The following is a 12946-nucleotide window of genomic DNA, read 5'->3' on the forward strand; positions in this document are numbered from 1 at the left end:
AGGGATTGGGGGCAGGAGGAGAAAGGGACGACAGAGGATGAGATGGCTAAATGGCATCACTGACTCGATGGACGAGAGTCTGAGTGAACTCCGGGAGTTGGTGATGGATGGGGACGCCAGGAGTGCTGCAATTCTTGGGGTTGCAAAGAGTCGGATATGACCGAGTGACTGAACTGAACTGAACTGATACATTAGGTGCAGACAAATACTGTTTGAATCCACTTAGACAAAGTACCTAGAATAGTCAAAATCATAGAAAGTACATTGGTAGATTCCAGGGGCCGAGGGGGTCGGGTAGATGGGGAGTTAGTGTTTAATGGGGACAGAGTTTCAGTGTAGGAAGGTGGAAAATTCAGGAGATGGATGACGGGGAGAGTGGCGCAACCATGTGAATATACTTACTGCCACTGAACTGTGTAGTTAAACATGGTTAAAAGTGTTGTTTAGTCCCTAAGTTGTGTCTGACTCTTTTTCGACTCTATGGACTGTAGCCCCAAAGGCTCTTCTGTCCATGGGATTTCCCAGGAAAGAATACTGGAGTGGGTTGCCATTTCCTTCTCCAGGGGATCTTCCCAACCCAGGGATCAAACCCGAGTCTCCTGCACTGGCAAGCGGATTCTTTACTTCTGAGCCACCAGGGAAGCCCCATGGTTAAAATGTGTGTGTTCGTCACTCAGTCATGTCCGACTCTTTGCGACCCATCACTAAGAACCTTTTGACATCTGAACTCTTAAAACTTCTATTCTTGGACTAAACTCCTCACTCTCTTAGGTTTTTTTGAGTCTGTGGATCCCAGTACAACTATTTTTTTAAGTACCTCCACTGAACAGCCTCTTTCTTTTTCTATTCCTTCCATATCTGATTTAGGCCTCTTGGTTTATTCCATGAGTCATTCTTATGATAACACCCCCAAACTCCTGTCTCATTTTTCTTCTTGCTAAAACCCAAACCTAGCTTAGTCTAGCTATATTTTCCCTCTTGGGAATCTATAAGGTGGCCATAAAGTCTGGAGATGGAAAATATTATCTAATCATGAATAGTCATGTGTATTAATAAGCCAGTAATGGGAAGGGGCTGCAGTGTTGGACAAGGCACAGCTTCTACTCCGGAGGGCTACTCCAGAGGAGAAGTGGCATCTATGTCTCCACTTGGGTCTTCAGAGAAGAGCTCATATGACCAACCTAGATAGAACATTGAAAAGCAGAGACATTACTTTGCCAACAAAGGTCCATCTAGTAAAGGCTATGGTTTTTCCAGTGGTCATGTATGGATGCAAGAGTTGGACTGTGAAGAAAGCTGAGTGCTGAAGAATTGATGCTTTTGAACTGTGGTGTTGGAGAAGACTCTTGAGAGTCCCTTGGACTGCAAGGAGATCCAACCAGTCCATTGTAAAGGCTATCAGCCCTGGGTGTACTTTGGAAGGAATGATACTAAAGCTGAAACTCCAGTACTTTGGCACCTCATGCAAAGAGTTGACTCATTGGAAAACACTCTGATGCTGGGAGGGGTTGGGGGCAGGAGGAGAAGGGGACGACAGAGGATGAGATGGCTGGATGGCATCACCGACTCGATGGACATGAGTTTGAGTGAACTCCGGGAGATGGTGATGGACAAGGAGGCCTGGCGTGCTGCAATTCATGGGGTCACAAGGAGTTGGATGCAACTGAGTGACTGAACTGAAAGAAGAAGCAGGAATTTTCTCCAAGGAGGATGGAGCAGGGTTACCATGCACGGGCTCCAGGCTGCACGGTGAATAGTTTGGGAGGGAAGGGAGCTTAGTGAGCACTGTTCAACCAGAGGGGAGTCTCAGGGGTCAAAACATATGAGCCTATGGCTTGTGATTGCCCTCAGTTGTTTTGCTGGCTGTGGTTCTTTCTTTCAGCAGCAGGCACACAGAAGTGTTAGTCGCTCAGTCGTGTCCGACTCTTGGCGACTCAGTGGACTCGAACCTGCCAGGCTCCTCTGTCCATGGAATTCTCCAGGCAAGAATAATAGAGTGGGTTGCCATTCCCTTCTCCAGGAGATCTTCCCAATCCAGGGATGGAACCCAAGTCCCCTGCATTGCAGAGGATTCTTTACTGTCTGAGCCATGAGGGAAGCAAACATCAGTTGTCCAAACATGCATTTGGCATTGCTGATAAGTGCTTTTCCCAAGATGAAAAGCAACTTTGTCAATGAAGACAAAGGAGCCTGATTATTGAAAGTTACAAATAATAAGTATTTGTCAAATTGGCAAAAGGAGATGTATTTTGCTGAAATAAAATAAGCAAACCAGTTTTATTTCTTTGGTCATGCCATGAAGCATGTGGGATCTAGTTCCCTGATCAGTGATGGAACCTGGCCCCCTGCATTGGGAGCTTGGAGTCTTAACCACTGGAACCAAAGTTCAAATCCTTTTGAAAAGCAAACACAGCTGCATTTTTACTGCATAGTCACTGTATTGCACCACTGTTTTTTTCTCTGTAGCATTCCTGATTTCTACCACTGGCTCAGCACTTTAATTTTTATCTTGAATTAGTGAACTGTGCTTAATATGTGTCTTGATTGAAATGTGGCTGCATTGCCAAGATGGTAACCACATGCGGTAACCCTTGAAATGTTGCTAGTCTGAACTGAGACATGCTGTGAATATAAAATATACACCAGATTTCTTTGAAGACTTGGTTCAAAAATCAGTGTAAAATATCTCATTAATATTTTGTATTGATTGTATGTTGAATGATAATAATTTGGATACTTTTGTATTAAGCAAAATACAATATTAAAATAAGTTCTTCCTGTTTCTTTTTACCTTTTTTAAGTATGGCTACTAGAAGAAATTCCAATACTTTGGCCACCTCATGTGAAGATTTGATTCATTGGAGAAGACCCTGATGCTGGGAGGGATTGAGGGCAGGAGGAGAAGGGGACAACAGAGGATGAAATGGCTGGATGGCATCACCGACTTGATGGACATAAGTTTGGGTGAACTCCGGGAGTTGGTAATAAACAGGGAGGCCTGGTGTGCTGCAATTCATGGGGTTGCAGAGTCAGACACGACTGAGCAACTGAACTGAACTCAACTGAACTAGAGAACTTTAAATTATATTACGAGGCTTGCACATGAGGCCCACATTCTATTTCCATTGAGTTGTGCTGGTCTCTGTCCTCCCGTCTTTGAGAACCAGATCTTCGGGCTTAGGAAGTTTTTGCCTGGGTTGTTGATGAGTTTCCTCCGGGAAGAGGACACACTGAAAAGATGCTCCTTTCTGATTCTAGATTGTTCTTTCACTGTCATTGAAGTTCTATGTACTCCATGTTCTCTAATTGCAAATGTGGGAAACAAACAAACAAACAAACCCCAAAACACATCTGTTTGCCATTATGGGAAACTGGAACCAGAATCATCTGACTGAATTTGCTGAGGTCTTTTTTGAAGTACCATCGAGGTATGGGCCTTGAGTTTCCTATTCTCAATTCCTTCCATCAGTTATCTCAGTTTGTTTCCAGATGATCTTTTTCTCCCATCCTTCCTCTGCTGCCTTTAAAAAAATATAAAGTGCTTTACTTTCTTTTTGTGTCCTCATGTCTGTGCAATTAGCATCTGGTTTCAAATTCTGCTCCTTCATCTCATAGCTGGCTGACCATGGGCAAGCTGTTGAATATCCCTAAGATTCAACCTCTTCATTTTAAAAATGAGGATAATAATAGTCCTGACCTTAGAGTTTTGTAGCAAGGACTAAATGAACTAATACCCAGGAGATGCTTAGAACGGGGACTGGCCTGTGATGACGGCGCAGTGAGTGTCAGCTATTTTTATAATACTGTCCTTCTTAGTATTTCAGCTTTTATCTGCTCAGCTCTTCATCCAAGCAGTTAACTTTTGAGGAAATGAAATACAAAAATGCCCACGTGACTCTCTGCTCCTGTGACAGATAAGCCCTGGGTTGTTTTCTGAGATGGAAGCTAAATATTTTGTTTTTTGAGATGACAAGTTCACTTTGGGCACTGCGCCAACCCTCCTGGGGAGATGGACCTGCCAGAAGCTCTGACTCAGAAGCTCTGTCCTAGGTGAGAAGGGGAAAGAGCTTATGTCTCCTGAGCTGGGGTCTTTAAGGTCTCAGATGAGAATTGCATGGATATTCCTGCAGATGCCTCTGGGAGTAGACATGGAAGATGAGTAGGAGCTCATACGGGAGCCAGCCCTGGAGCCCTTGGGAACAACAATACTCTGTGTTTTGTAAGCAAACAGTTTTATTAATTGCACTCTATACTGTTTTGGTTTTCATTATCCTCCAGCCTTTAACAAAAAGGTGGAAACCAGTGGGGAAAGAAAGAGTGCTATGAGAAATTAAGAGATGCATTTAAGAAGAGGAGAGGGTATCCCATTCACTAAATCACAGGATGGAAGTTGTGTTTGGGACTGGGACTGGGGCGAGGGCGTGTGGGGGGGGTATTGCTTGTGAGTTGGTTAGCTTGATTGCAGGGTGATCAGACCCGAACCCCAAAAGTCATACTTCAGGGGTTTTTTGGACTTGTTTCCCCAGGAAGGGATCCTCAAATGCTCTTCTTTGGGGAGGGGAGGGGTAGGGTATATGCTGGCCACAATAGCAGAAAAGGACTTAAGTTCTCACATTTCAGTAAATGGTTATTAGTCTTTCTGTTTGCAGTAAGGCACCTCCCATTCTCTCTTCCCCTATCACATCCTCCCATCCCCACTCCTCACATCCCTTCTAGGCCTGGGGTCCTCACATATGGAGCCCTGTAGCCCAGTGTTTCTCCAGAGTAATCTTTCTCTCAACCAGCACTGGGGGCTGCCCAGTATCAGCTCACTATGAGTAAGGGGAAGGGCTCAAAGTGGGAACTCCTTCCCACCAGGACATTCTTGATAGAGGTTAATGACCATCGAAAGAAATCCACAGAGAACTGATGAATGGTTAGCAAATATTCATCAATTTCTAGGAAGCAATTAACAAAAAAGCAATTAAACAAAAAACAAACAAAAGAAGCAATTAAAATTTGAGCACTGTCAAACATTATGCTAAGTACTTATTTATTATCTCATCAAATGCTCATCACAACCCTACAAGAAGGTTTTAGAAGTTCCACTCTAAAGTTGAAGTTGCCAAGCAACCTGTAAAAACCAAGCCACCCATTTTTGACAGAGTTGGGAATCAAGGCTCCTCTCAGTGTCAGTCGTGCGACCATTAGGCTATGTGCTTTTATTGGCACAGTGCTGCTGCTGCTGCTGCTTAGTCACTCAGTCGTGTCTGACTCTGTGCGACCCCATAGACTGTAGCCTTCCGGGCTCCTCTGTCCATGGAATTACCCAGGCAAGAATACTGGAGTGGGTAGCTATTCCCTTCCCTAGGGATCTTGCTGACCTAGGGATCAACCAGGTCTCCTGCACTGCAGGCAGATTCCTTACCTCTGAGCCCTATTTGCATAGTAAATAACTAGAATTAGCAATGACAACAGAAGGCCAGACTGTAGGTGTTTGGTAATGGCAGGACACCCAGTTGTTTTGAGTTGGGGGAAAGGTGTGGCATTTTCTGGAGGCTCACATGACCCAGATGAATGGCCTAGATGACCTGGGTCTGGCAGTGCCCTATCTCAGGATCAGCCTACACTCACCGGCAGGGGTCAGGGAACCTGCCTACACCAGGCTCAGTCTTCCTCAAAGGAGAAAAAAGTTCCAGCTGATAAAGCAATGCCACATTTTGCAGCCTTATCTCGGAGAGAGAGCTTTTTGTTAAGGCTCTGTACGTCACTATAATAATCTCCCAGGTATCACTGATGTAACATTAAAAAATTTTAAATGACTGTATTACGGGAAATTTCTTTACCTAGGGCACGATTTTGCTGTGAACCTAAAACTACCCTTTAAAAGTTTTATTGGGACTTTCCTGATGATCCAGTGGCTGAGACAATGGAAGGGGTAGACTCACTCACAATGTAAGGGGCTGGTGTTCCATCCTTGGTCTGGGAGCTGGACCCCCACACGCAGCAACTAAAAATCCTGTGTGCTTATGCAGCCAAATAAATAAACATTAAAAAAATAAAAGTTTTATTATAGGATAATAAGTAAGCTTTTTCTCCTTGATGACCTTTTCCATCTCCTCCTTCTTTCTTTAACCATCCTACTAAAGCAGGAAACAGACAGAACAGGCTCCATCTTGAAAGCAGGACTTCATCTTGGGCCGGACTGTGGACTTTGAGCCATGTGCCCAGTATCTATGGAAGCGACATACCAACTGGAAAACCAGGCCCCTTGGATAGAAGAGCCCCGGGGCTCGTATCTAGACTCTACATTGCCTAAAAGAATACTCTAATTATCTGTGTAACCGAATAGAATCATAAATTCTATTATGCTTATTGGGGTATGACCACAGGCCTAATTGCCCCCTGTTAACTTCCTAGGCTTAAGGCATATGAATGACGGGTTAACTTTGATTTTATCTTTCTTTTTCTTTGTTCAGACTAGTTTCAGGGAATTTGGGGAGGTGGGTTTGGCATGTACACTTAGGGTATATAAGGTTTTCAGAAAAACTGGTCAGGGTCCTTGGTTAAGAGGAGACTCCACCTGGGGCCCGCCGGTGTAATAAACTGCACTCCACTCTCTGCATTGTCCTTCTGAGTGAGTTTGTTTCCCAGAACGCGTGGCTACAACATTTGCTGCATGGGCTAGGAAACTCCTCACTTTGAGGAGACAAGTCCCATTTGGGACTACTCCTCGGCCTTGCAGCTCGAATTTTCTAGAGGGGGGAAGGCGCCTCGCCCTTCTGGAAGGATTCTGCTTCTCAATGCCCGGACCTTTCATGTTAGCAGGTAGTGGACAGCAGCAGGAGAACTGAGCGCTCAGGTGAGGAGGAACCCACCTGGCAGGGTGGAAGAGGGGGCCTGATCACCGCCCCTCCCCAGGAGGGATTAGAAGCGGCATGGACCCACAGGGGCCTGGAATAGGCAGGTGGCAGCGATTGCTTGGTACACAGGTTGACGAGCGTGTTAGGGCTTAGAAAGGAAATTTGTGAAGGTCATTTAGGAGGTGGTGTCCACACCATCTTGGGGAAAATTATTACCAAGCAATTGCCAGGGGATTTTTAGGAGAAGAAACTTGGTTTTTGTGTGCTCGTATTCTGCCCTCCCCAAGGAGGTGTCCCATCTGCTATGAAATTCTTGACCCCCTCAGAATTGTCAGGCTAGAAGGAGGGGGATATATAAGGGAGTACGAATTGGCTTTTCCAGAGACGGCCTGAGACATGGGATATTTAACCCATCTGTATTTTCATCCGCACCTGATCAAGCCCACCAAGACAGAATGGACTTTAAAAGTTAAGGGAGAAACAGTCTTGGACCACATGGTGTTCTGGTTTGGCTGTGCTGACCTGCAGGTGAAGACACACCAATCCCCCTTCTCCCTCTGGGATCTGGCAGGTAAGGCTCTTCTCACCCCAATTAAGAAGGAGGCAGAATGGAAATTTAAGTGTCATTGAGTGGAAATATCAGAAGTACATAGGGTACTGAGAACTTCGTAGACAGAACAAAAAGGAAAAGTAGAAGAAGGTCCTAGAAGATAAGCAAGATGGGAGGAAGTGAACCTAAGGCAACCGTATTGGAGTGCATGATTAAAATTTTAAAGAAGGGTTTTGGAAGAGACTATGGGGTGAAGATGAAGCCTAACCACCTCCACATACTCTGTGAGGTCGAATGGCCCCTATGGGAGTAGGATGGCCGCCGGAGGACACCATGAACTTAAAAATAGTGGATGCAGTCTATACAGTAGTCACAGGAGAGCCAGGACACCCAGATCAATATCCATATATTGACTCATGGCTAGGGTTAGCTCAAGACCTTTCTACTTGGACAAGGTTCTGTATCCAGAAGGGAAAGGGAAAAATATTAATGGCACAAAAATTCACTGATGATAAAAAAGGAAATTCTACAGGATTTGAACATGGATGACCTGACCCCTCCCCCATACTGGATAATGATGGGCCTGCCTCCCAGCACTCCACAAGGACCGGAGGCTGCCTCACTCCCCAATCCAGGGCCAGCTGAAGTTCCTGCAGCAGCCACTGCTCTTGCACCCGCTCTCCCGGAGTTCATAGAGCCGCTGTTTTGGCAGGCTCCAATCCCAGCAATGGAGACCTCTGGTCAATGCCCCCAGAATTCCACCTCAGCTAGACCTCCTAGATTGTATCCACCTCTCCCGGTGAGTACTGATGGGAAGGGGGAAGAAAACACAGCAATTAGACAGAGGCTGTGCTCTGCCAAGGAACAGGGGGAAAGAACCCCACTACAGATGCCCCTCAGAGAGCTACAACAGCCTCCAGTTCAGGACGAAAGAGGCACTACCATCAGCCCCCTGTAACCTAGTATTACCAGCCATTTTCCTCTGCAGATATATTAAACTGGCAGAGACATGCTCCACCGTACTCGGGGGAGCCACAAGCCGCAATTAGGCTAATGCAGACTATTTTTCGAACCCACCTCCCTGCATAGGATGACATAATCCAACTACTAGTCTCCCTTTTCAGCACTGAGGGAAGACACAGGATCCTAACTGAGGCCAAAAATGGTTAAGAGAAATGGCACCTGAGGGTACTGCATACCCGCAGCGGTGGGCAGAATTAGCCACTCTCGATGAGAGGCCCAATTGGGACTGTAACACAGAAAAAAGGAGGGACCACTTGGAGAGATATTGGGTGACTATTTTACAAGGTCTCAAGAGGGGGGCCTGAAAAACTATGAGTATCGCAAAACCCTCCGAAGTGATTCAAAGGAAAGGAAAGCGAATCACCCTCTGAGTTCTGCGAAAGACTATGCCACCTTATAGACTTTATATGCCAACAGACCCAGCCAGAGGCTGCTGGGTCTCAGATGGTGATAAATGCAGCCTTTGTGTCTCTAGCCTACCCTGAAAATGTCAGATGGGGGACACCAAGTGGCTCATGAATTTTTATACATCCCTGAATGCTCAGTGCCTTTGTTAGGAAGAGAATTGCTGTCTAAATTGGGGGCACAAGTGACCTTTCCCCCCACGAAAGACCCACAGTTCAAGTGGGCTCAACCACCTATTACTCTTCCTCTCAGTAACCCCTCAAGATGAATGGAGGTTGCACGATCTCCGGGAAGGGAAACCTAACGGGCTAAACAGTCCAGAGAGAAAGTTAACTCAACAATTCCCTGAGGTCTGGGTGGAAGACAACTCACCCCAGATTTGCAAAACAAGTCCCACTGGTAATAGAACTCAAACCCGGTACAATTAAGTCAGCACCCACCTTGGGCCTGCCAGACCTCGCTAAGCCATTTACTCTTTATGTGACTGAAAAGGACAAGGTGGCTATGGGAGTATTGTCCCAGACTATGGGGACACAGGACAGACCTGTGACTTATCTCTAATCAGCTGGACAATGTTGCCACTGGGTGGCTGGGGTGCTTATGGACAGTTGCTACATTTGCCTTACTGGTCCGGGAGGCAACCAAGCTGACTTTGGGTCAAGATTTGTTCATAAAAGTCCCGCATGAGGTCAACACTCTCCTGCAAGGCGACCCCCATAAATGGCTGTCAACATCCCGGATTACTCAATACCAGGGACTGTTATGTGAGAACCCCCATGTTACTACTGAGCCTTGTCAGGCCCTGAATCTGGCCACTCTCTTTCTTGAGGGAGAAGGTGGGCCCTCACATGATTGCAAGGAAATATGCCAGCAGACCTGACTTGAGAGACCAGCCAATCCCAGACCCAGACTGTGTCCTGTACACCAAGGGCACCAGCCTGGTGAAACAAGAACAATGACTGTCGGGATATGCAGTAGTCACGGAAGAAACCATCGTAGAGGCTAGCTCCGCTCAAAGGCCGAACTATATGCTCTAATCCAGGCCCTCCAGCTGTCAAAAGGTAAGAAGACAAACATTTACACAGACTCCAGGTATGCTTTTGCCTCACTACAGGGCTCTGTATAAGGAGAGAGGCCTTTGACAGCTAGTGAAAAAGATATTAAAAATAAGGAAGAAATTAAGACCCTATTAGATGCTGCCTGGGAACCAGAAAGGGTGGCAGTCATACACTGCTGAGGACGTCAAAAAGAGGATACCCGCCGGGCTCAGGGAATAGACTGACAGATAAGACCGCTAAACAAGCAGCCGAGGGCTTGGGGGTGACAAGAGAAGCCCCTGTTAAAGCTCTCATATTGGCAGAGCTACCTCAGGTAACGCTAGACTCTCCAAAATACACTGAAGCCCAAAACCAACTAGCCAAAGCAGAAGGGGTCATCAAGACTGAAAAGGGATGGTGGGAATTGCCAAGTGGCAAATTATTGGTATTGGAGAAGCTGGCACCCACTCTGGTAAGCCAAACACACCAAGCAACCCATCTAGGCTGTGATAAACTGGAAGAGCTGATTGGAAAATATTTCTTGGCTCCCTGCCTCTCTTCCCTCTCCAGGACAAAATCTCAGAACTACACTGCCTGCTCACAGGTTAATGTTGCCTCTCAGCACAGACAGAAACCTCCAGGGATTCAGGTAAAAGGCACGCTGCCCTTTGAACACCTGGAGGTGGACTTCACTGAAATGAAACCTCACCGACACTACCATTACCTGCTGGTCATAGTATGTACCTTCTTGGGATGGGTAGAAGCTTTTTCTACCCGGACTGAAAGAGCATCAGAAGTAGCCCGGTGCCTGCTTAGGGAAATAGTTCCCAGATTTGGACTTCCTACCAGCATTGGTTCAGACAGTGACCTGGCTTTTGTAGCTGATTTAGTATAACAAGTAAGCAAAACTTTAAACATCAAGTGGAAATTACATACAACATATAGGCCCCAGAGTTCTGAGATGGTGGAAGGAACCAACCGGACACTTAAAGAGACACTCTCCAAGTGGATCTTAGAGACTGACTGTTCCTGGGTGGACTTGTTTCTGATAGCTCTGCTCAGGCTCAGGATGACCCCACAGTCCCATGGCTCTTCTCCATACAAAACTGTGTATGGGAGGCCCCCTCCCATAATAAAACAGGTAAAATAAAAATAATAAAAAATTTGCCTCATGTAAGGGGAGATGAGATTTCACAGCAGATGGAACAACTGAGTAAGGTAATAAATCAGGTAACGAATTTTGTATAAGAAAGGGTGCCATTCCCCCTTGGGGCACGGATTCATGAACTTGTGCCTGGGGATCAGGTGTGGTCAAGGACTGGAAACACCACTCCTTGGCCCGACATTGGAAGGGTCCATATACTGTTGTTCTTAGCAGCCCTACTGCAGTTAAAGTTGCAGGTGTCACTCCCTGGATCCTCCACATGAGGGTGAAGAGAGCATACCACGAGACTCGGAGGACGCCGAGCGGACTACACAAAAGGACCCCGATGATCCCCGTGAAACCAAGATCATCTTAAAGAAGAAAAAGAGGTGAAGCTCTACGATCAACTGCTGGTACAAGGATTTGCTGGTATCATCTTGAGATTAACCATAGTTTCAGTACAAAGAGGGACCTGTGCTCTAATTAAAGTTGAATGTTGTCTATATATTCCTAGTTTATCTGGCTATATATGAGCCACCCTAGATGACATGAAAGGTCAGGTAAAAGTTACATCTGATGATAATCTTCCTTTTTGGACTTCGGTCCTATCTGGGGTGAAGGGTGACTGGTGGAAAACTATATTTACCACGGTTATATTTGCTTTGATAGTTCTGCTTTGTGGACCCTTATTTTACAATGTATCATGAACTTTGTAACCCAAAGGTTGATGTCGTTCTCCCAAATTAGAGGTCGGAGAGTCAGGGTGCAATATAGCCCTATGAATGATGCTCATACTATGAGTTAAGAGCATCAAGAGGAGGGAATGAAGGAGGAAACAGACAGAACAGGCTCCATCTTGAAAGCGGGACTCCATCTAGGGCTGGACTGTGGACTTTGAGCTATATGCCCAGTATCTATGGAAAAGACATACCAACTGGAAAACCAGGCCCCCTGGATGGAAGAGCCCAGGGCTCTTACCTAGACTCTCTGTTGCCTAAAAGAATACCCTAATTATCTGTGCAACCAAATAGAATCATAAATTCTATTATGCTTATTGGGGTATGACCATAGGCCTATTGATAATTGTCCCCTGTTAACTACCTAGGCTTAAGGCATATGAGTGACGGGTTAACTTTGATTTTATCTTTCTTTTCCTTTGTTCAGACTAGTTTCAGGGAATTTGGGGAGGTGGGTTTGGACATGTACACTTAGGGTATATAAGGTTTTCAGAAAAACTGGTCAGGGTCCTTGGCTAAGAGGAGACTCTGCCTTGGGCCCACCAGTGTAATAAACTGCACTCCACTATCTGCATTGTCCGTCTGAGTTTCTTTTTCAGAACGCGTGGCTACAACACTACCAGCGTGTAAGAGACTGGAGCCTGGCACAGAGTTACTTGTCCTACACTGGGCAGCAAATTCAAGCGCTCAAAGCCCTCCAGGTGCGCTTGGTGGGTACCCTCCTGCCTGCAAGTTTCTGGGGGCAGTTGTAAAGTTTCTTTTCTCAATGTCTCCCCTAATATCTAGCCGTCAGTTGGTGCTCAGGCACCACTTGCTGAATGAATGAAGGCGGAAAAGGGCGGTTCGGGGGACCCAGCAGCGGGGGTGGCTGGGGAGAGACAGAGAGAGAGAAAGGAGAGACAGAAGGTGAGAAGGTCCGGGAGTAAAGAGAGGAGGAGTGGCCGGCGGGCCGGCCGTGGACGTCAGGAGATCAGGAGCGAGGAGGCCAGGGACCCGCAGGCCGGCACTTACCCCAGGAAGGTGAAGAAGCGCGGGTCCGTGGCCAGGTTGGCGTCGATGGTGAAGGACAGGAACGCGGGACTCACCAGGTGCAGCGGCCGCTCGGTGAAGAACTCGAGCTCTGCGGCGTCGTCGGCCGGCGCGGCTGCGGCTGGGGTGCCCGGGGAGCAGGGACCCAGCGGCCCCAGGAGCGGCAGCAGCAGCAGCAG

At 46.7% G+C, this 12946-nt stretch overlaps 1 protein-coding gene across 1 annotated transcript in view; it reads right to left on the bottom strand.

Moving 5' to 3' along the window:
* HPSE (heparanase) overlaps positions 1–12946 on the bottom strand; it is a 54510-nt gene that overhangs the window by 36150 nt on the left and 5414 nt on the right. The window contains exon 3 of the mRNA XM_010845981.1: positions 12750–12945. Coding sequence (XP_010844283.1) covers positions 12750–12945 — 196 coding nt within the window. The remainder of the gene's footprint in view (positions 1–12749; position 12946) is intronic.

Source organism: Bison bison, unplaced genomic scaffold, assembly GCF_000754665.1.
Source record: "Bison bison bison isolate TAMUID 2011002044 unplaced genomic scaffold, Bison_UMD1.0 scf7180017864228, whole genome shotgun sequence".
NCBI lineage: Eukaryota > Metazoa > Chordata > Mammalia > Artiodactyla > Bovidae > Bison > Bison bison.